Source organism: Eulemur rufifrons, chromosome 29 (assembly GCF_041146395.1).
Source record: "Eulemur rufifrons isolate Redbay chromosome 29, OSU_ERuf_1, whole genome shotgun sequence".
In the NCBI taxonomy this organism is placed as follows: domain Eukaryota; kingdom Metazoa; phylum Chordata; class Mammalia; order Primates; family Lemuridae; genus Eulemur; species Eulemur rufifrons.
The window spans coordinates 93600553-93625884 of NC_091011.1; the positions used below are offsets into that span (position 1 = coordinate 93600553).

The following is a 25332-nucleotide window of genomic DNA, read 5'->3' on the forward strand; positions in this document are numbered from 1 at the left end:
AGTAGTTAGTTCATGTTGCGGGGCTGGGTCAGGGAACATTTCACAGAAGAGATGACAACTTGGACACAGCCTTAAGGATGAGTGGGATTTCATGAGGCAGGAAAAAGAGGAAGGCCATCCCAGAAAAGGGAGCAACATGTGCAAAGAGAAGAAAGTGTGAAAGTTAACAAGGTTGAGTGGTAAATGGCTTATGTGGCAAGGAGCAAAACTACCTTATATTCTATATTCCTGGGACCCCTTGACACAGGGAATGTTGAAACACTAACGTAGATTCCTGTTGTAGGATTGGGAACTCCCACTTTGTCCTAGAAAGCAATAATAAGCCACCAAAGATTTTTCCTTCTCAAGCTGTAACTTTCAAAGAGAGAAGTGAGCAAATCTTCAAAGTACAGCTCAGTCATTTTTACATCTTTGTATAGCCAGGAAATTGTCATCCAGATTGAGAGACAGACCACGACCAGCTCCCTTGCTCCCTTGGACCCCCTCCCAGCCAATCTCCCCAAAGGTAACTACTGTTCTGATTTCTGTCACCTCGGATTATTTTTCCCTGGTTTTGATCATCATATAAATGGAATCATTCAACATGGACTTTTTTGTGTCAGACTCTTTCCCTCAAAATTATGTTATGGAGATTCATCATGGTTTTGTGTGTACTCATGGGTCATTTTATTACATTACTGTGTTTCATTGTGATTATATCACAATTTATCATTTCTCTGTTGATGGACATCTGGGCTGAGTAGCTTCTCATGTTTTCCTAAGGAAGGAAAATTGATTTAATGGACCTCATTACAGAAGCCCAGGAGTTTTTCCATACTGGTTGAGTTAGACACACATGATCTCTGGGTGGTGGGAACAAGTATGCAGCATAGGACATCACATCTGTAATTAACATGTTAGGGATGTGCCACTGTTCTCTTCCTTTCTGCATCTTAATCTCATTTATTACATTCCAAAGCTCTGGAAATGATTTCCCACTGAAGCTGAATTTGAGAAGCCACAGAATGCCAAAAACCATGGTTCCCAGACTGGCATAATGCAGAAAATTATTTCTCAGGATATTAATATCCGTGCTGGAAAAAAGTTCTATTTTCAGGATGCCGGGTTACACAAAGTTAGATACATCTTATTCAGCACAGGGATTCTCATGCAATTGGTGTTTGGGGTCTCCAAGAGTGAAATATAGAATATATATATCATTCCCCACACTTTGGAGGCCAAACATCTATTGTTTTCCCTCAAAAAATTTACCAGTTCCCACAATTAATATTTTCTGAAACCCAACATAAAACATTATAGGGAACTGCTATGGACTCAGTTGTGTCCCCCTAAAATTCATCTGTTGAAGCCTTAACCCTCCCCCCGCTATGTGACTGCATTTGCGGATAAGACCTTTCAGGAGGTCAGTAAAGTCAAATGAGGTCATAAGAATAGGGCCCTAATCCCACAGGACTGGTGCCCTTGTAAGAAGAGGAAGAGACACCAGGGCGCCCTCTCCATGTATACACAGAGGAAAGGTCGTGTGAGGACACAGCGGGAATGTGGCCCTCTGCAGGCCAAGGAGAGAGCTGTCACCCAAGCCAACCCTACGGGCACCTTGGTCTTGGACTCTGAGCCTTCTGAACTACGAGAAAATGAATGTTGTTTAAGCAGCCCGGGCAACCTCATACAACAGTTTCTAAATCTGGAATTGATCAAGACTTTGTGCCCCTCAAGACAATAAAATGACTAAATCCCCCACGGGCTTGTTTGCGTCACTTTCCTTTCCCGCTTTCAGGTGATTTGCAGCCTGGATACTCTGCCCTGTAGAAAGCACGTGGCAATTTCCCCTCCTGGATCCTCACGAGAGAAAAGTGAATTCACACAGACGTGACAGTCACGTGCTCTATTCCCTCTCTCAAACTCTTGCTACATTGAGTTTCTCGTTCAAAAGTTGCATAGCCTTACAGTGCAGGCTCCTTCTTCCTTTCTTCCTCCTTTGATGGCATTTGCCATCTCTCCATTCACAGTGACGGATTTTTACTGCCCCTCTTCTGAGGGAAGGATTTATGGGTCTTGTAATTTGTGTAAGTTAGACGGCATCGTAAATGGTTCACCCTCTAAATTGCAAAGTAAGCTTGCCAATAGAGATGACATTGTAAAAAATGAAATAAAATCCAATTAACAGAAGTTTTAGAATATCCCTGAGCAGGTTACTGAATTTGTGTTTTTCTCCAAACCCAATAAAGATCAGAGATCCAGCTGGCTGTAGGTAGCCACAGAGCTCAGAACCCCGCTGTGAAATTACCTAGTTAGGCCCTTCTTCAGGCATTTTCACCAATGGTCCAGGCCCAAGAATCCTTTCCCATAATATATTGGCCATGGCATTTCAGAAAAAGCCATGCACTTGATTATTTATTATTGGAAGAAAGATTCCCAGGTGTTCTTTGTTCTGTTCTGAAATAAGAGGATGCTGAAGTGTAACTTATATTCCCCAGAAATGGCCAGAATGTCCCTAATTGTGTGTCACTTTTCATTCTCTGGACAAAGTTATACACTATCTATGTACATAAGATAGTAATATCCATGAAGTTTGCTGCCAGGCTTGGAAAATAATGTTGGCAAATTGATTACAGACATATGGGATAAAACATAATTAATTGGCTCAGTTCCCAGTCTGTATACAAAATCTCTTAATGCTAAAACGCCTGTAGTTTCTACCCTATTGCTTTTTCCATTTCTCATTCCAACTTCAAAATAAGAGTTTGAAGTTTGTTTCTGCTTTCTTATTTACTATTTAATTACCAATCATTGGACTTTTTCTTCATTACGCTATTAGAACTCTTTGTGATATATCCACCAATGATCTCAATTTTGATATACTTGATATGCCCGCTTTAATTTTTTTATACTAGACATTTTTGCAATATTTAACATAATTGACCATTTTTTTTTCCTCCCAGAAGCCCTCTCTTCCTTTAGCTTATGTTTCACGTAATGTTTTTGGCTCCCTCACAATTTTAGATCATTTATTTTCAATTTCTTTGATTCATCCTTCTTCCTTCGTGCTTGAGACTGACAGCAGTCTTAAGGCTCTTTTCATGGCTGCCTTCTAACTTGCATTAGTTCTAGTTACTAAGAGATATTTTGAAATTTTATTTCTATTTGGACCATCTCACCCTGAAGAGTAAGAGTTTTTCTTTACTGTAGCCAAGGTGGTGTTCCTTTTTCAGATGTTTACATCCCACAGCATCTTTGAGATATTGATAACATAAAAACAAACATTGATCATCTTAAGGGCCTTACAGAGTTCAGGGATGCGAGGAGGGGGGCGGAACCACTTCCACCTTCAAACCAGTCTTTTGTGTCCACTAAGGGCACAAAATTACCTACTGAGATGAAGTGGGAATGACAAACAATGTCAAGGGTGATGTGATGGTTGTAGAGAAAAGACTGTGGTCGTAATCAATATGAGAATCATTTATATGGATTTGTGTCACTTGGAAGGGAGCTTTAGAAATGGCAAAAAGAAAGAAAAAAACACTTCTTGGTTAAAAGAAAAACGCTTGTACCATTGAAAAATAACACCTTTTAGGGTGGCCAAATCCATGAAATAAAAATTCAAGGCATATTGTACTTTCTTCTGAGGCCAAATGCGTCAGAACTGATGTTCTTTTGAGTGGACCAAGCTATTTAAGCAAAAATTTAGAGAGTGGAGAGTCTGATTATTGTCTTTCATGAGTGTGGAGATCTATGGGAACAATGAGGAATTCTTTACACAGAAAATAGATATAAAAAATTAATGTTATAAAAATTGGCTAGGTTTAGAATTTTTCATATCCAAGGAAGAAGTTGTAAGTTAGGTTTCTCCGGCCTATGAGCCAGCCTGAGGCATCAAATCCCCACCCTCCAAAGGTGAGTGCCAGCCCAGCCAGTGTCACCCAATTACCCTCCTCAGATGACATAAGAGAAGCCCAGCAATTCCTGGAAAAGCCTAGCATCCCAGTGGGGAAGATTTATTTGCTGAGTTGTGAGCATATTCTATCTGCCCCCAGCCACCAGCGCGATCAGGAGAGTGGGAAGGAGAACTTTAAGAGAATGAATCAGAACTTGACTCGCGTCTTTTAGAGTTTGAGAGACATGAGGACCATCTGACTCATGCCCCTGTCTAGTTTCGAGGTGAAGGAACATGGATGTGTTGCAATGGCCCCGCTTTCAGAGTTCTGTAGGGACAGGATTCATGGTTGTACCCTGAGAGTCAAATATAGAACCTGTGGAATGAAGCTAGCTATGAACAACCTTTAAAGGAACCACCCAAGGGCCGTCCAGTGAAGAGTGAGAAGGGAGATGAACCATGAAAAAGCAGAGGGGAGTCGTAAGTGACCGGGCACATGTGGCGTTCCAACTTCTGCATTCATTTATTGGTTAGAAATAAAGCTTCAAAACCACTGAGAGGACCCCGACTATTCACTCTAATTTTTAAAGATGTACCAGGCCAGTATAATGGAAGGTTTTCCCATTGGCTACTTTTGAGATGCCAGGAGTTGTCCACCAATTGCTGGAGATGAAAACACGTAAGTGGCAAGGAGACAGCACATCATGTACTTCCTCTTTGCTAGTCATGCAGTCTACGAGTTATGATTTTCAAAAATGTAAGGAACTCCTGCTTAGGGAAAACATGAATGTACGTGGACAAAGTCAATGTAAATGATCTAAGTTAGTCTTCAATCCAGTGAGATGATTTCCTTATATGATAAAAAATAATACATTTTCTTATCATTTAAAGAAAGTTGAAATTATTTTAGCAGAATTTGAGAAATGTAAACATGCATCCTCAAACTCTAGAGTATTGGATATTTGATCAGCCTTTTTTTTTCTATAATAGCTCAGCCATTAACTAGTTGAGTATTTTAGACCAGGCATTATCTTATTTCTAGTCTATTACCTCTGAAAAAATCAGGGTAATACTGTATAATCTTCCAAAAAATATGCTAGGTACTATTCTAATAGCATCTGGGGAAACTGGGTAGGACCACAAAGTCCTGTCCTCAAAGGGCTCACACTATCAATGACCCCACTCCATGGAAAGTAGACCTAACATTTATGACATTTTATGTCACACATTTAAGTGTGCCAAATTTGTTCAAACAATTACCATTTGTTGCTCTAGAATCAAAACCACACACACACACACACACACACACACACACACAGAAGTAGAATCACAACACCAAATCATATCACAGCTATGTGAAGAAACAACAGCCCAGATAAATTAACCAACTTACATTGAGACAGAGACAAATTAGGACCATCTTTGCAAGATGTAAGTCTGGTGCCCTTTTTGCTACATTAGTGAGATATGAGTCTTCTAATTGATATTACTTTCTAAAGAAAAAATAAAGCCTCAATTACAGAAAAAAATAATGAAAGTATTTCAAGAGCACTCAAAAAACTCCATTATAAGAACGGTTTTCTTTTCCTCATTTTCTACCCTTGATAGTAAGTACATACTGATAACTATTTTAGAATTGTGCTTAGTTAACTTCTGTGTTTATTCATGTATTTATTTAATTATGAAACACATGAAGCCAGCCACTTTTAAGTGCCTACTTGTGTTTATTTTATAAAATTTCATGAAACAATATATCTGCCCTCAGGGAACTTGCATTCTTGAAAAACAAATCAAAGAAGAACATTTTGCACAGAATCCCAAAATGGTTATAAGGACTTTCTAAGGGAGTCTAAACTGAACAGATAATTGTCTTGCATTTATAAAAGGCCTAAGCTATTCCCACTGAAAAGGAGTAATTGAATCTGTAATTACTTTCATTTCATAGGGGATGTAGGCATAGATTCTAAAGATCTAATTGTGATGGTTGTTTTGTTAATTACTCTAATTGTTTTGTTCAGAACACTACCTTGCATCCATTGAGGAAAGCTCAATAGTCATTGATGACTGAGGACATCATTAGAAGTAGTTAGAAAGTTCTACTTTGTTGTGTATCAGAGGGCTCTGTTTCTTATTTCACCTTCTCATCCTCCAGCCATACTGAGATAGTCCCTGTGTTCTATGAACAGAGGTATTGACTTCTGATATGAAATTGATTCCTGCTAATGAACATGCAGAAACTACAAACCTCCTCCACCGGCTTTCCATTTAAGAGCATGCTGTCACCACCTCACAGTAATTTCAGTGATGCCAAGAACGTCTCTTCCTGGCCCCAATTCAACCGTCACCATTCATAGAGATCCGATCTCTAGAAGTAATCCTTGGTCTTGTCAAAAGACAAAATTACAAAATTACAACAAATTTAGTTTGAGAATTTAATTGGCTTTTCTTAGCAATTGTAGAATCAGGCAACGACTCATTCTGTAAAATGGAATGGGTGTTCTTGTAAGCTGAACAGAGGCAGGCTTTCTAGGCAGAAGAGGTATAAAGAAAGCAGAAACAGGGAGCAAAAAGTGGATTAAGTTGGTTCAAAGTTACTTTCCTTATAGCGTTGAAACAGAGAGGATTTCCTTATCGTGCCAGCTCAGGGAAACTGGGCCCCTTCTGATTGATTGCAATGAATCTCCTGGTTTTTGGAAAACTGGCTCATTTCAAAGTTCAGTTTGGTCCCATGGCATCTAGCACAAGTGACTCCATATTGGTTTGGTCTGGGCTGTCGGAAACTAGTGCAGGAGCCTCATCCAAAGCAGTGGCCTCCCATGAACTTTAATAGAGTGTTCTGAGTAAAGTGTGCTGAGATCCTACCCAGGAAGCAAGGTCAGTGGAATATGTAAATATTGATATAAACTTTAAAAGCAGGATATAGTCCCTAAATAATGGAGTCAATACAGATTTTGTAGTCCCAGGTTCATACTCACAAAGTAGAAAACTCCAAAACCAGGAAACATACGACTTCATAATTCCATACCCTGATATTTCTAGTGAGATGTATGCATAAGGCTTGTCTTTCCCCATTGCCAATTGGCATTTGCAACTATCTACAGATTTTTTAATAACTTCATTGAGGTGTAATTTATATACCATAATACTCACACATTTTAAGTGTTTAATTCAAGGGTTTTTAGTAAATTCACTGAGTTGTGCAACAGATGACTGCAATCCAGATTTAGGACATTTTCATTATGCCTATAAGGGTCCTATTTACCTTTAATCTCTGTTTACACTCCTGTTTCCTAATCTCTCAGCCTAAGGCAGCCACTAGTCTACTTTCTGTCATTCACCATTTCATATAAATGGAATTTATAGAATATGTGATTTTTCATGTCTGGTTTCTTTCGCTTAGCATAATTTTTTGAGGTTTACCCATGTTGCAACATGTGTCCATATTTCATTTCTTGTTATTGCTGAATACTGTTTCATTGTATGAATATACCAACTTTTTTATCCATTCACCAGTTGATGGACATTTGGGTTGTTCCCACTTTGGAGCTATTATGTATAAAGCTGCTATAAACATCTATCTGAACAGCTTTGTGTGAACATATACTTTCATACCTCTTGGGTAGATAGATATACAGGAGTGGAATTATCGAGTCATAGGGTGTATCTGTGCTCCACTTTTTAAGAAACTGCCAAACTGTTTTCAGAAATGACTCTACCACTTCACAGCCCCACCAGTGATATATGATGATTCCAATGTCTCCAAATCCTCATCAACACTTGTTTTTGTCTCTTTGGTTATAACTATTCTGATAGGTATGAAGTAACATCCCAGAGTAGTTTTAATTGCATGTCCCTAATGATTGATAATATTAAGCATCTTCTCATGTGTTTATTTTATGTTTCTATTTCTCTTTGCAAGGTGTGTTTTGTAGCTATACCTGACTTTCTGAATTCTGTCCAGAAATTTCTAGTTTAGGTGATGCTGTGATGGAAATACACGAAAGTAAATGGACTGTAATTTAAGGGTTACCAAGTACTCCTAAAACATCACAAAGAAGTCCTTCTTCTCTGCTAGGATTACCATATAGTAAAACTCATAGTATAATAATTTTCATGACTTCTGGCAGAAAAGCAGCTCACACTGTAAAAACTTGGGATGTTTATTTTTTATTAGGTTTTTTTTTTTTTTTCTTTTTCACTGAGCTAAGGGCTAGACTGAACTGCCTAGAGGCTTGTTTGTTTTCTCAGCAGGATAATGAAAGCAGGCAAGAAAAGAACAACAGAACAAGGCAGAATTCCTCAGGAAAACACTGGTGAAGGGAAATAACAGTAATGCCAGGTTAGAAAAGCAAAATCCATAGAATCAAGGTTTACATGAGTAACAGCACTGATAGAAAGATGATACAGGAGTGTGAGAGCCTATTGAAATGGGTGCCTATTTGAAATGGATGACAGAATTTTTCTAATATACAAGCCCATGAACAGGTATAATTAGTTTATTTTGCCAACATGATAAATAGTTACTGAATATATCCCTAAATTAGATTGACCTCAATCTGTAAGGAACACAACTTTCAACAAAGGCTTGTTTTGCTTGCTAAAAAACTCGCACAACATACTAAGATGGACATGATATAGGTATTTTGGAGGGCTCCTCTCCAGACCTCAAATCATTTTTAAAGTGGGTTGTGCTGCAGGACCACAGAAACTGTGCTAGTCAAACCACTTTATTGCCAGCCATGAATTAGTTTCCACAATCAATGTAGAGTCCACTGCTTTGTGAGTTTCACACACAGTTGTTTGTGGCTTTAAAATCTCCGGAGTCCTTTTTAGGTCTTTGATCAAATATGAGCAAAAAAGTAACTTTTTCTTATTTTGGCAGCTGGCATTTTTTTTCTTCCTTTCTTGGTTTGATAAGGAATATCTGAGTGTTATTCCTACTGGCTGCACTGCAACCTATTATAAATGTCAGTGTGTCATTAAAAACAGTGGTTGATCTGAGCATGAGGTAGTTCTAAACCTCTTTTGTTCAGTGTAGTATGTAGGTGGATCAGGAGGCGAACGTGAACAAAACATTGTGGATATCTTTGAATTTACAACTTACAAATAATCTCAACATTTCAGGGTAGCTGAGTATATCTAAAAAGGCACTTTCCATCTCATCTATAAATGAGAATTAAAAGAAAAGGGCTTTTAACTGACATAGTGGTTTTTTTGTTTTATTCTGTTTTGTTTCTCCCCATTTTTTAGTGAAAAGTCCAAGGATGAGATCCAGATAGTTATGAGTTTGAATCCAGACTCTACCACTGGCAAACTTGGTCAAGATAAATTCTCAGTAAAATGGGGATAATGTATGTTATTAAGCTCACTTAATGAAAACTGATGTTAATTTTTTCAGTTTCATTGACCAATAATGCAAACGTTCTGGTAAAACATGGTTTGTAAAATTCTATCATCCCTGATACTGTTTTTCTGACAAAACCATTGAATAATGGCTTTTATTATTTAAAAAAATTCCAAAATCCACCGAAACTCTACACTTGTAAGATTATTTTAAAATTATATTTCTAAATTATGATAATCTATAGATGTGTGAATTCCTATAAGGTCATACACATATAAATTTTGGCAATAAAATTGCACAATAATTGGAATATCTCCAAGCATTTGTTTTGAAAATGTTCTTTCCTTAGTATAAGTTTCATGATAAGGTAGTTACTTTGTCACTTATCATAAATGGACCAAATACCAAGTATGGCAAGATCTTGAGCAACCTAAATTCTCCTGCACTGCTGGGAAAAATGTAAACTGGTACAAGCTCTTGGGAAAACTGCTTGAAATTAGCCATTAAAGTTAAACATATGCGTACTTCATTACCCAGCATTTCTACTTTTGGGTAAATGCCCAACATAAAGGAATGCTAATAAGTAACACATTTATAAGAATGTTCATAGCAGTTTTATTAATAATGCCAAACACTGGAGACACCCAAATGGCAACAGGAGAATATTCATTCTCATTGTTGTATAATATTACATTTTATTAATATAACACAATCTTTTATTCAAAATATTTTTGGGCAATGTGGATGAATCTCATAGATATAAAATTGAGTAAAAGGAGGTAGGCCCAAAAGAGTACATACTGATTCCATGTATATAAAGGTGAAAAACAGGAAAAATTAATCTATGATGATAGTACACAAAATTTTGGTTACTTTTGAGGGGATGTACTGGCTGGGAGTGGGCATGAAGGGTGCTTCTGGGGTGAGGGAGGTGTTCTAAATCATTGTCTGGGTCATAGTTGCACAGGTATGAGTGTGTATACATACACATATAAATTCATTGAACTGCACCTTTCAGATTTTCATGACCATTATTCATTTATTATAGAATGTCATAGAGATTCTACCACTTAAACATTTTGTTTTTATAAAATTATCCATACTACCTTATAGATGCTGGAACAGTTAAACAATGAGAGTACTCATGAGTCGTAGAGCAGCTATTGGTCCTACAGGCTAGATATAAGTTGTGCCAAAGCTGATGCATGATTATCTGCTGTATAGAGCAAAGTAAATTAAAATGTTAATTATTAATTAAGTTTAATCTATTTATCATTGTTAGATTAAATAAGTTGAAGTTTAAATGGTCTCTTTTCATTTAAATGGTTTCTCTTCATTTATTCTCTGTGAATATTCTTGTCCCCTTCCTACAGCCTTTCCCTAACCCCAAACTTAACTTTGGAGACTTGAGTTAGGAAGCAGTTGCCCACCATGATTGTCAGTGGGATATTTGCTCAATAAATTCCTAAAGGAAAAATGTGTAGTTATGAGTCCATTATGAGTTAGAGCAGGAGTTAGCAAACTTTTTCTATAAATGTACAAATAATATTTTCAGCTTTGAGGGCTGAGTGGTCTCTGCTACAGCTATTCAACTCTGCCATTGTAGCATGCATAGACAATACATTTTTTTAAAAAAAAAAAGAGTGGCTGTATTTCAATACAACTTTGTTATGGAAATTGACTTTGAATTTTATATCATTTTCACATCACAAAATATTATTTGTTCTTTTGATGTTTTTCAACCAATGATTTTTAAAATGTAAAAATCATTATTAGCTTATAGGTCATATGAAAAAAGTGACAAGACGAATTTGGTTCTTAGGACTTCATTTGCAGAGCCCTGATTTAAAGTCAAGTAATTCTGAGTTATTATCAGCTTGTAGAGAATCTCAGCCTTGGTTCCATAGGCATACACAACACATTTCTCCTAGGTTGTCAAATTACCATATGCCATTAAAGGGTGTTCCCTTAAGAGACACTAAATATCAAGTTTAATATCAAAGACTTTGTTTCCTTTTTGACATGATTTTAATTCATAGAACTTCTAATAAAAGAGGGTGGGTTTGCAAAACATTCCACTGAGATATTTGAGGTATGGTCATTAATAGCTACAGTGTCAGTAAGAATCACAGAGCTTTTCTGCATCATCTTAGCTCTAATTTGATAAACAATTTTTTTTAAAAACCTTTATTTTGGAAACTTGAGAATAAAGAAAGAACCAAGGCAATATAAAACACATTTGTTTGAGGCCCACTGGCCAAGTTCTGTGGCTCGATCCTGGGTGTCTTCACAGACGTTCTAGAAGGTCTGAGAGATAAGCAACTGCTCCAAACAGCACAGCATTTTCAAGACTAGCTTCCAAGTGAGCTCCCCTCAATTCCCTGTGCTATTTTCCAAGGGATGTGAGTGGCATACTTTTAACCTGATTATTAAACTTTCCCTCTCATTCTCCTATTACCCAAAATCAGTTTTCTTTTCTGTATTCAGTTCTAGGTGCAATTTTAAAATTGTTATTTATATTCAGATTGAACAGTGTAAAAAATCACCAAAAAAGGTAAACTTGAGGACTGACTCCACACTGATTTGTGCCTCCCGCTCATTCGGCCCCCAGTGAGGGAATCCCTCAGCCACGGCAGCGGGAGAAGAGGGTGAGGAGGGCAGTGATTTCCTGCTAAGCTGAAATCTGTGCTGCACAGGACCAAAAACATACCAGTGCACACAGCTCCCCTTGGGTGCATGCCCAGGAACAACTCCTGGGTTTCTGTGTTCCCTCCTAGAATCAGCACTTTGCAACCAGCCCCGTCCTCTTTCTTCATTTGGAGTGGGTATGGGGTAGGCTTGGGAGACCTGAAATGAGGTGAGTATAGAATAGACAGGAAAACAAGCCCAGGAAGAAAAGCACACTAGGCTTGAATCTCAGCCCTACCCTTCATTACAGATGGAAATAGACACTTCGCGAACACCTGCTCTGTGCTAAAAACTTCACATGAACGATTTCAGTTGTTAAAGTAAACAAAAAAGATGAAGGAACAAAAAGTGTCTTTTATTGAGCTGACACACAGCAGGGAGGAAAGCCTCTGAAGGAACTGCTTCAAAGCAATTAAAGAGACAAAGGTGTTTTTGTTTTTTTTAATAGGGTTTTGTTTCGCATATTCTTCAAGCCATCAGGTTGACTCTGTGGAACTTTTGATTTCATGACAACAGCACACTGCATGTGTCCTCAGTGTTTGGCATGTTCTGTGGCCGCCTCTCAACCTAAATAGTATTCAGCTTACTGGTTGTGGGTCTCTGGAAATCAGGGTGTCAGTTCTGTTTTCCAAAAAACAAAGATGCCAGAGCTGCTTCTGACCGATGTGCTCTGAAACCCACCAGTGGAAGAGTGAGAACAACTCTTTAGCTCTGGTTTTACTTAGTGGACTTCCAAACAATTACTGAAATGTCAATCATTAGCCAACGTCAACAATTAGCGGGAAAGAAGTGTTTCTAACTCAGCCTCCTGGTCCTTTTCTGTCTTTCGCTGTGATCCAGGAGGAAGGACGCTGGCTTCTTGTCCTACAAAGATCACCTGCCGGTGAGCCAAGTGGTGGTTGGAGACACTGACCGGCAAGGCTCGGAGGCCAAACTGAGCGTGGGTCCCCTGCGCTGCCAAGGAGACAGTAAGTTTGCACTTTCTTATCACCATTTGAGCAGTGTTTCCGTGCTTCTCGGACTGTGCCAGAAGACAGACTTGCTCTTTCACGGCGCCTACAGACGTATCATGCAACCCAAGCAGAGCTAATGTAGGGCAGGGCAAAAGCCATAACGTCTTCAGTACAGGAGCCTAGAGTGGGGCATAAAATGTGGATATCCATCTTCCTCGTATATTCATATGTAACAAGTTTGACTACCTAAGTTTATGGTGGTATAAATAGCAATGCTAATAGCATAAATGCAGCACTCAACAGCTGTGATTCCACTGAGTGCTGCTGTTAATGCCATTAGCATGACTATTTATATCACCATAAACTCAGTTTATGGTGATATAAATAGTAGCATTATGGCTTAATGTATCATTGTAAACTTGGATTATGGCTATATAAAGTTTGACATTATTGCTATCAAACTTCATCATCATCACAGCTTGATGGTCCCTTGTAAGCCAAAGATTGTTTCTGTAACTATGTCTTGCTTTCAGGATCAGGCACCCCAGAGAGGAATTTGGGGCTGCTAGCTTGGACAGTGGGAGGTAAGGGAGTTAGAGTGACGGTCCCACCTAATTAAGGGCACCATTAGGATTTTATGCGGTTTGATACCTTTCGGTGTGCTTTATGTGAAGTCAGAGGGAAATGGTGACAAGGTTGCTAGGGGGATTCTGCAATGAGCATCCTGGGTGTCATTTTCCCCTCTTCTTTTCTGCGCACGTGATTTAGGTGGCTCTCCTAAGAGTTCTGTGCTTTTGTGATTGTGCGCTAGGCATCGAGAGACCTAGATTCTGCTCCCCACTGACTTGCCAGGAGACCTCAGGCACACCCCTCCACTTTCTCGGCCGTGGTAATGAGAATACCACCTGCATCCCAACTGCTCCTGGGGAGGCTGTAAAGATTTTAGTGCCTGGATTTGGATTCCTCCTAGAAAAGCATTATGTGAGATGGAATATTATTACTGCTTTTGTAAATCAAGGGAGAATTAGAACTACTGGATAATAAATTATTGCATTCACTCAAAGAGGTGTCCTAAGGAATGCAATGATGCGTGCTTACCAGTTTACTGCTTAGTAAATCGAGGCTGTCAGCAATTAAGCAGTGAGCCATTTCCAGTACAAAAGAGAGATGGAGCCTGTCCTGATTCTTCTCTTCTTACTTTGAAAATGCTACCTGTAAAACTGAGACTGGTCAAAAAGGTCTTTATCATGCATTTATTGAACATTGATAATTCATTTTTCTAGTCCGGCTTCGTAGAACTTTGCAGGAAGAAATTTAATTTCAACTGCTTAAGAGAAGGCTATTGACATAAAATAATAAATATGCATTTTAAAACAAATATTCCAAGAGATGGACTATTGTGTTGCTCTAAAATTAGACAGGCTCTCGTGTTGTCAGATGAAAATCTGTTTTGTTATGTAGTAATTACACATTAACATATGAAGGTAAATATTTCTAGCTTACCAATTCTAATTCTGAAGTTAGCTTTGAATTAGAGAAAGTGTTCCAATTAAGTAATTAACTTAATATAATTATAAAAATTATACTTCTGCAAACTTTTAAAGAGAAGACTCCAGCAATATTAAATAGTATATGCTGGAGTAAATTAATAATTTATAACTAATTTAGCTGGTTTTCTCTTAATCAATGAATCAGTCCTTAGGAAGAATTTATTGTGAAGCTGTTTTTATCTAGCACTCTACTAGGTACTCTGGGAAATAAGAAAAAGAAGTTCGCATTTTGAGAAATGTACATGAAAAAACATTGGAAAACAAAAAAATGGTTTATAATTTAACGTTAGGTTTGTGATATAAATAATTGCAACTGATGCTTCAAGAAAGGAGCCATAGGAAGTATATTTCAGGCAAACTTTATTTTTTAAAAGAGAAAAATGAAAAAGTATAATGGTCAACATTCATGTGCATTCCAAGGTGGTTGTCCTTAGAAATATTTTTAGAATCCCTTAATCCAACAAACTGTTATTTTATTCACTGATATTGCATGGTCTCAGTATACTTAGAGTACTGTAGCTTCAGAGAGACTCTTAAAAATCATATTTTACCTGATACTTCATGAAAACAAAAGTAGTCAATATTTAATTGCAATTATGTAGAATACATTTGTGTTTGTGAGAGAGGAATCTTTCTTTTTCCCAGGCAACTGAAAGTGTGCATTACACCTTGTACTTGGAGTGCGGTCAATAGTTCCGGGGCCCACAGTCCCTTTAAGAATGTTCTTACCTGGACACGGTAATGACAGGGCATCCACATCAGTAGCATTTCCCAGTTTCTATACATATATGATGTCCTTGGATACACACAGCCCCCTGTGAGGTGCGTAAGGCAAGCATTAGCTTTTCTGCTTTACAAATGAACAAAATACTTCTCTGAAAATGGCATTTACACAGCAAATTCCTGAGCACCTTTCAGCCTCTGAGAAGCTCCAGGAGGAAAGATAGAGCAGAGACTAGAAACAGCCTTGTCTACACAAGGTCGGGGCTGTTTTCCTGACTGCGTGCATTCCCTTCCCTGAGTCAACTGCTGATGAAATTAAAATGTCTTTAAAAACATTTCATGTGGGCTTTATCCCACCACTAGCCCCAGCCACCCACAGCAGTTGCCAACATAGCATGAATGTTCGGAGGATTAAATTCATACAGTTTTAAAAAGTGGCATAGGTGCATCTATCCCGTTGTTTACAGAGATTGACTTACTTTATGTCATTTACTGAAGTCCGTTCAAAGCTGCAGTTTAAGAAAACCGAATCCATTGCTGAAAAATGACTTTTTCTGTATCTGAGGAGTGGAGGATGACAGCCCTCAGAAGCTGTCTCTGGAATAAGGCCCCAGTTCTGTCCCCCGGTCTCGGAGAATGAAACCATTTTTGTGTGCTCTGCCCAACCGTTTCAGCAGTTTCGGTTGACTTCATCGTGCCTGCTGAGTTTCATTTTTGCTTTGATTCATCTGAGCTCATAGACCCATATAATCAAAATGCTAAAGGAAATCAGTGAGTTCCACTCAGGTCTGCTGCCTTTCCCATAGAGCGCTGCGGAAGGCTTATGCCTTTACGGTTTTTTGCAGGTTTTTTGTTGTTGTTCTTTGTTGCTGTTGCTTGGTGGGTTTTTTTTCCCCCAAACCTATCTAAATAGAAACTTAAAATCTAAATGAAAGTGGAAGTATGACTGGTGATGGACGCCTAGCTAAGATAAAAAAAAAATGCGGTGAAATTACAAAGCCCCCTCTTGTGTACTCACCTAGGAAGAAACAAAGGGGCTATTTAGAGGATCAAAAACCAGTGATAGGGTAGACATCATTTACAAATTTAAATATATAGTCCTTCTTGGAGGTGGGTTCTAAACTGCTTTGGAATTAGTTCAAAACTAAAAGACTTCAATTTTTTGGAGGTAGAATTCTTATATATAATAACTATAATTAATTGTAGGAATATAGTATTTGCTGGGTAATTGCTTCATCGTCAGCCATATGAGGTAAAGATTTACCACACCTCTCTAAGGATACAGGGACTGTAAATGAATAATTCGGAGCAAGTCTGCTATAAAAACAAGAGTTTTTGACAAACCTGGGTGGAAACAGTTCAGGAAAGTGTGTTATCTCAAGGACTTGCATTCGCACTGGAGGATTAAGATGCAAATTCAGTTTCTTAGAGCTACAGAGGTGACCTAGACAGGCAAAGAAAAAAGGGCAAAGTGGATGGACACGTCCTGTTCTAGAACACTCAGAGGGCAGAGACAAAGGCCCGTGTGACTGAAATAAAGATGGTGATGGAGTTTCATCCAAACAGTGGTGGACATTTGTTCTTTGGGAAAGTGATGGCATGTGCCAGCGTAATAGGGAGCCCATGCTCTCTCTGCTGCAAGGACTTTACAAACCAGGACCATAACCTGCCATTCCCTTAGCAGGAAAGATCAGGCAATGCCCGGGTCCTCCGGGTTGTTTCTGCACAGATGAAACATTTCCAGTGGAGTGCAAACAAGTACAGCTGTCCGTCAGACGTGCCCGTGAGCACACAGGCCACACGATCTCCCCTGCGAGCCTCCTCTTGCCACACGCTGTGTGCGGCGAGTCAGGGCTGGTGGAAGAGAGAGAATCCACTGTTCGCCTGGGCTCAGGACCTGATTTTCCTTGTGGAGAGGAAGCAGCTCTCCAGACTCCAGAGAAGAGTTCGAGTTTGTTTCTCTCCTTTCTGCTTGGCTGCTTCAGGCTTAGAAGAGACAATGTAACAGGGAATGATCTGGAAAAAATGGCAAAGATATTTTCTGTCTCTAAAGCCTGCATCCCTGCCCCAGGCCAGTGGCTGAGAGGGGCAGAGTCAGTCTTGTGTTTATTTGAGCAACAGGAGGTGGCCCAGCCCGACCTGGTAAAGGGAGACCCTGGGCACAGGTCACGAGACTGTCTTCAGTGGATCAGAATTATCAACTGTAATTCCCTGAAGCTGAGAACGCATCCTTTAAAAGTTCTGTATTTCTGTGAATGTTCAGGAAATGGGGGATTTTGAGATGAGCAGGTCTGCCATTTTTCCTCCCTTGCCAGCAAAGTAAACTCTCCTTCCTTCCTCCTCAAACTGCTTGTCCTCGTTCTTTGGCCTCAAGGACAAGTGCCAACTTTTTGGTAACAACAAGAAAGAGAAAGGGCCCAGCGTGCAGATTCTAAACCAAGTACTTTCATCTTCTCTTGATTCCCCCAACATCTCATAGGAGGTGGCATCTGTGACCCCAGGGGACCGATGAAGAAACAGAACAGGGTTATTAGGTGGTTTCAGAGCTGAAGCTGGAAAGGTCTTTGTGGTTTCAGTGCTTCATTTCTACTCCTCTATCAGAGGAGTTGAAGTTGGGATAAGAATGGGAAAGAAAAACAATCGCATTCTCTCAGGTGGTGGCTGGGTCTAGCTGTTTGCTAAGAAGGATAAATTAGCCTAAAATAATTTCCCTCTTTCTGTCAAACCCTTGAAATCTTTTCTTTCCAGTCTCTCATGTGCCTAGAACTTTCTTCTTGCTCCCTGCTCAAACAAATTCCATCCTGAGCACCCCCAGCTTACCCCACCATGTCCTCTGCAGGGTGTGACCTGCCCCAAACCACCTCGGTGGCCCACCTCCCTCTCCACCACCCTCTCAGCATTAAGGCCTCCGTTCCTCCGAGCAGGTGAACTTAGCTAGGTAAGGTGATATCTAACAGTCCTTCTGGACTAATTTACTCTAAGGTAGAATGATGGACCCCGGAGAATGCCCAACAGGGCAAAGGCAGCCTTTGAGAAACATGGAAAATGGGGGAGGCTTCTTTCAACTTCTTATTTAGCTCTGCTGAATTACCAGGATAGGCTGTAATAGGATTAGACTCTGGAATCTCAGTAGCTCAAGACGATAAAGTTGTGAATGTTACTAGGACAAGTGCAGTGTGGGTTCAGTGGTGCTCCTTCCTCTCCCCGTCTGCCCTCCAGGACGTGGGGCTCCAGGGGTGCCCGTGTGCAGGGGAGAAAACTGGAGGTCTCATGGGATGCTGGCAAGGACTGACTTTTCAGTGGCTTACATCACTCTTGTCCACATTCCATTGTCCAAAACTCAGTCACATTGCAAGGGTGGCTGGGAAATACAAGCAACCAGTGTGCCCTGGTGATGCAAACTCAGTGTTTCCACCAAAATGTGTCTTCTGACTTACTCTAGTTACACGGAGGGTTGGTTGGGGAAGTGGAAGGAAAAAGGAGAGCTGACAAAAACTGCTCCGGTCTCATTTGTGGGGGAGGGAAGCTGCTCATCGGTTTTGCACCCCTCTTCTTGACAAGTCCTAAAGCAACGATTGTTCCTTTTCCCTCATTGCATTTATTCTGCCTCCCCAGCAGGGACCCCTTAAAAGTAAAAATAGTCTTTCTTATTCATCTTTATATTCTCAGCAGTATCCCACGCCTGACACCTAGAAAGGACTGAGCAAATATTTGTCAAATGAGGAACAAAAAGAATACGTCGAAGCAGAGGTGAGAAAGCCAGGCTTGGCCCGGGACTCAGCTCCTGCCCTCACAGCTGCCATCAACCCAAGCAGAGAAGCCCCAGAGCCCTGGGGCTTTCGGGCTCCCTACTGCAGTCACAGATGCTGGGTGGGCTAACTTCCCACGCACAAGCCAGGGTATGGAGCCTGTTTTCCTAGGACTCGCCACTCCCTCCTGGGGTGCAGCTCTTGACTCTGCCCTTTCTTTTTTAAAGTTTTTCTTACTCTGATTTCTGGCTCACCTTGCTTCCCTAGACTATTGCTCAGAAAGGTTATCTCTAACCCAGCCCCACCCCACCTGGAAAAGAGAGGTTGCCTCTGGGCGATCTGTATAGGCTAAGTGTACAAGATATCTGTGTAGGTAACAGCTGTGTCATCAGCACAGAGGACCACGTTCCCTCATCTCCATCCCCACCCAACAATTCACTAAATCCTATTTATCTGAGCTTGGTCTTCACTGGCGTTGCTCTTGCATCATGGTGACCTGCTCAGAAGTGTTAATAGAGGGAGCATTAACACCGCAAATCCCAGAATGGATACAACTTGATCACTGTAAGTAATTATTTCCTGAGAAGATGGTCCAAATTCTTTTCCTTTCCCCATTGCTTCCCACAAAGTGTAGCTATATATGCTCACCTCAAGTATAGCTCCAAACAAGAGCAGACAATCACAGCATCCTACCAGTGGAAACATCTTAGAGGTCAACGCCTGCAGACCTCTAATTTTGCAGATGAGGGGGCTGGGTCTGGGGAGGTTAAGTGACTGGCCCAGGGTCTCACAGCTGGCTTATGGCAGGGCATATCAAAAGGTAGTGTAATACACCCTTCGTCTTTAGTAGTAATTCCCCAGGGCCCAGGTGCATGTTGAGGATCAAAGAGGAAATTTTGCCCCGGAACTCTGACCTTGGCTCTCCCACCTATCAACAGCTGAGTGTGCCAGAGCTCCTAGTCTTATGCTACTGTGAGATCAACCATCTGGAAACCTTGATAGAAAACCCACAGCCACAAGGTTGATGGGTCAGTTGCAGAAAGTTGGTGACTTCTGTTTTTTTCTTTTACTTCTCATTCGAGCAGTTTTTTGGTTGACAGTAAGAGGCAGGGGAAAAAAAAAAAAAAACCTGGAGTGATGTGTAGAGTGATGTGTAGAAACCATTAACCTCCATTTTTTCTTAATGTTCCAGCTTTCGCTGCTATGGCCATGGGCTACTAACAACTGAGGAGGAAGAGTGGCTCTAAGAAACAGAGATTTTCAGGATCACAACCTAGGCTGATTCCCATCAAAGGATTCAGCCCTCTGGGCATATCTGAGATCAGCTCCAATTACAAAAGCAGCAACTTTTGCTGGTAGAAGAGAGCCTTCCCTTTTGTCTTCCAGGCTCCAGAGTAACTTTAAACAATTAGAAGTGGGCAGCTCCCCGGGGAGGAATCAGCTCTTTAAGATTATCTATCTATCCAAGGTTAGCTGCAAACTGTTAAAATGAGAAGTAAAATCAGTCACCATTTGGGGGAAAAAGAGTGTTTCTACTTTACAGTTTATTAATATATGGTGTTTGCATACATGCGACTAGTTTTCTTCCAAATACCATTTGTGTGTGGAGGGATCATCACCTCCCACTGAGTGGGTCCCGCAGATCTGGCTGGGTGAGTCCTGCTTCCTCTTCCTCCTCTCTCTGGCTGCCCGTCCCTTCCTGAACTGGCACTCTGGGCAGAAGTGACAGCATTCCCAATTGCAAGAGGGACTTTTCTGTAAACTGAATTCCTATAGTTGGGTTCCTTTGCTGAATTCTCCAAGCAACCTCTCTCACTCTTTGCAGAAGAGAGTTAGGCTTGGTTCTAAAATTTCCCAGTATGGAACACACAGGAAATTGAGAAAAACATTAGGTATACAGATTCTAACCTATTCCAGGATCAGTTCCTGGAATCGAATTCAACCTAAGAACCTTCACTGAGAAAAATGGGACATGCCCCTCATCCTGGATCAGCTTATATTTTAATAAGAGTGAAAATTTTAACAAAGTGGAGGGGATAAGGATGAAAGTTTGGATTCCTAGTGAGAGTTTGAGTATAAAGCTTGGAGGCCTTAAAGCTTTACAAACTTCAGTGTGCTCAGAAATCACCTAGGATCTTGTTAAGATGCAGATTCTGAGTCAGGAAGCCTGGGCGGGACTCGAGATGCTGCAGGTCCTGCTGCTGCCAGCCCAGGGGACCACGCCTAGAGCAGCCATGTTTCACAGCAGCACATTGAACAGCTCAGACTTTGGATCACACGGATTCAAATCCCAACTCCTTGTTTCCTTCTCATCACATAGGTCTCACCTTTCATGTTAATTCTTCCAAGAGGCTATCCTTGTCTACTCACACCTCACCACAACCCTTTTTATTTTTTTCATGGAACATGTCACTACCTGAAAATATCTCTTTGATCAGTTCTGGCACCAACTGCCCAGAGTTAGCTGAGCCTTCACAAGTCAAGGACACAGTCCCAGTAAGACTGCCTGCAGAGACCAGCTGTAAGCTTGGGCAGTTTTCAAGCCACTTGCATTTCTGACCAAATGACTATAAATTTGGGGGTTCCCACTATCCCCTCAGGGTCAAATATTCACTAGAATGACTCATAGAACTCAGGAAAGTGCTGTAGTTATAATGAGAGTTTTGTTTTAAGGATACAAAATAAGACTAGCCAAATGAAGAGGTGCATAGGGCAAGGTCTGGGAGAGTCTCCAATCTGGAGCTCCCATGTCCTCTCTCCGTGAAATGAGAACATGTCACTCTCCTGGCACATCCACATGTGTCACCAACCAGAAAAGCTCACCCAAGTTCAGGCGTTCAGAGCTTTTTGGGGGGATTTCGTTGTGTAAGCATGATTGATTAGCTCATTGGCCACAAGATTAAAATCAGCGTCTAGCTCCAGTTCCTCTCATCCCTGGAGATCAGGCTAATATCAAGAGGCTCAAAGCCCCAACCTCTAGTCTCATGGTTGGTCTTCCTGGCAGGGACTCACAAGAGTCACCTCATTAGCATAAACTCAGGTATGGTCCCAGGGGCCCACTGTGAACAACAAAGGCACTCCTGTCACTTGGGAAAGTCTAAGGGTTTAGATGCTCCATGCCAGGAACCTGGACAAAGACCAGATAAATTATTTATTATACATCAGTCTCTTTTTTCCGTTTATTTGCATTATTATCACCTTCACCCCCAACAGTAGATAGGACCCTCAGGCAGAAGATTGTATCCCAGCGCCAAGGACAATGCCTGCCACATTGAGGCACTCTGATATGTACTCATTAAATGAATATGAATGGTTAAATAACCACAAAAGATTTAAATAAGCATTCTAGACTAACAATGGAGGCAGTGCCACAAGGCATTTCATGATAAATTGCAGAAAACATGCACAGACAATAATTATTACAGGGGTCCAAGAGAGGAGCTATCGCTTGATTTATATGCAAAACTATTTTTAACCTCAACAAGGTTTTTGCTCATTTATTCGTCTTAACTAAATGAAAACTTTTATTCCTTTGTACCTTGAAAATCCCTTGAATCCGATGATTATCTTCAAATTAAGGATTAAAAAAAAAAAAACTCTTGCTAAGTTTTTATACTTTCTTTGGCAATTCTAAATTAAGATGCACATGAAGTATTAAGTTTATAGAACTCATTGTTTAATATAAATTAGATTAACCCTCCCCCCGGCCCTTCAGAGATCCAAGTAGACTCTTCCACACTTTTGTTTATCCATGTCTCAAGGTTATTACTGACAAAATTGCAATTAGTCAGTACTTCACATCTATTGTTAGGGTGCTAGGCTGTGAGCTATAAACTACCTCACTCTGGCATAATTAAAACCGTGTTCCAGTTCACCTATTTTATGATACCTACTTGGCTTTTCATAAAGCTTCTTTTCACAATCCTAACTATGTGCAGGCCTGGGAAACTTGGGAACTTTATGGAAGAAAACTTTAAAAATAAGCCTCTTCTTTAAGTTTGCTGACAGTTCTGTAATAGCAATATTATCATCAAGATAAAAAGAATTATACTAAACTATTATGAGTGTTATATAAGATTTGTATTACTGTCTTTAAAATAAATCCTAACTCAAAATTCACCAGGTATGTGTCCATAGGAAATAGTGCATTTGAATTGGCATCCACCTATTGGCATGATAAACTGCTCTTTGGAATAGATGTACAATCCCAAGTGAAGAAGAAAAGGGGACTCCTCTGTCCTACCCACACATTTGTATCTTTGAGTAAGTCCAAGGATCAATTGTCTTAAAGTATTAATAAATGAATGTCTTCATGATGCCCTATAAGTGGGTGGGGGAATATTAGTTGCTAGACCAACCCTTAATCAAGAATCTCTCTCAGTGTCTAAGTGTGAGTAGAAAAACTAGACTCAGCAAGGATTTCGTGGTCTTTTGATGAAGGAGAAGTTATATGCCCATTAAGATTCTAGTCATGCCGCCTCTGTTTCAGGGTTTTCTTGGCTCACTCAAGCTTTAGACAATGAAGTGGCTCGATAATCTTTTCTGTAATCCCTATGTCTAATGCATTAAGTATTCCTTAATTCAATGCTAGTAGATTTCCCTAATCAATTTTTTTTCCTGGTATTTAGACCTTTAGAATTTAATTGAATTATACTGAATAGGATACAAGTTAGGACTTGAGCTGAAAATAAGGCCTGTTATTTAACAGAAATGAGATTTGTGTGTTTCAAATATTCTGCTCTCATGTTCCTATTGGCATACCTGACAGAACAACTCAGAGAGACTAGCTGGCTGGAGAAGTCAGGATTGCCTGGAATAACTCACTTCACTGAGCGCTTGCTTTACTCTCTTTTGGTTGGACCGAAGACATTAAGCTCACTCTGACTGCCTCAGTTTTCTCCATACCAAAAAACAAAACAAAAAAGGCAAAAAAAAAAAAAAAAAAACCAACCCAACACTTTTTATTAAATGATCTAACACCTTGGAATTAAATTTGTGAAAAGAGAACATGGCCCACGCATGAGCACTGAGAAGATACTCTGATGTGGTTTATGTCTTTACTTGCGTATGCTTATTTATTCTTACATATTTCAAAGAGATGTAGACTTCCTCTTAATCCTTCAGATTTACATGTGGAAAAATTTATCTGTCATTGTCTAAGTATAATGGATAGGTAGATGAACCAAAATTAAGTCTGGGTGTTTCTTTGCCTACAGAAGTGATAATTTGCTTGGCTTACACTGATGATCCCAAAAAGAAGTTGAACATCCATAGGAAATAAGACCATCGTTTGATGCAGCATCTATAATAAAGCAAACTTTACAGATTCTCTTTGGCATTGAGGGAAGAGAATAAGCTACTGATTCTACCCTAGACCTTAGGTGGCCATATCACATCTGAAACTGATCAATTCTTGGTGGGCAGTATTAAATCCAGACTTTGTCTTATGACTCTACAAATTAGTGAAGGTCAGCTGTGGTCTAAAAATGTTAAATGGACAATTCCAGAAAGAATCAATTCATAAGTTTTATATTGTGTGCTGTTCTGAGTATTGTGATGAAATTTCTTTCTGTTCCGCTCCGTCCTGCCCAGGACGCATGCATCATGCCTTTGTCCAGCGTATCCACAATGTAGACGCTACCTGCCCACTAGTCACTTAGCAGCTGGCTTGGTTCTCAGATAGACGGTCGTGGTATCACAGTGCTTATGTCCAAGCCACCCTTATTTTACTTAATAATAGCCCCAAAGTACAAGAACAGTGATGCTGGAAACTCTGATATGCCAAAAAGAAGCCATACAGTGCTTCCTTTAAGTGAAAAGGTGAAAGTTATATGCACAGTATACATGCATGAATATAAAGGGTTTGGTACTATCTGAAGTTTCAGGCATCCACTGGGGGTCTTGGAACTTACTCCCCTCAGATAAGGGGGACGTACTGCAGTTGTCCTCATGAATATGATTTATTGTAGCAAAAGGATACAAAGCAAAGTCAGCAAAGGGAGCAGGCACATAGGACAAAGTCTAGAGGAAACCAGGAACAAGCTCCCAAGAGTCCTCTTCGAGTGAAGTCACACGGAACACGCTCGATTCCCCAGCTACGTGTTGTGACAACACGTGGGAAATATGGTCTACCAGGGAAGCTCACTAGAGACTCAGCACCCAGGGTGTTTATTGGGCACTGGTGATGAGGGCAGCCCTTGCCTGGCATGCACCCAGATCCCAGACTCCCAGAAGGATAACAGTTGTTCAGCACAAACAGTTCAGCACAGGAGACAATCTCATTAATCAGCTAACCCTCCTCAAATCTAAGTTCCCAGGCCAGCCATGAGCAGCATTTTCTAGCACGAGGAAGCTTCCTCCCTCCTCTCCTCTTCTTCCCAAACCCTCTCCACACTTAGGACCCCTTCTGTTCCACTCAGACTTTGCCCCACCTAAAATAACACCTTTCCAA

General features: G+C 40.2%; 1 protein-coding gene across 1 annotated transcript in view; it reads left to right on the top strand.

The window, feature by feature from the left end:
* The window catches only part of CNTNAP2 (contactin associated protein 2), a 1217706-nt gene that overhangs the window by 884626 nt on the left and 307748 nt on the right, over positions 1-25332 (top strand). Inside the window, exon 15 of the mRNA XM_069461685.1 lies at positions 12747-12874. Coding sequence (XP_069317786.1) covers positions 12747-12874 — 128 coding nt within the window. The remainder of the gene's footprint in view (positions 1-12746; positions 12875-25332) is intronic.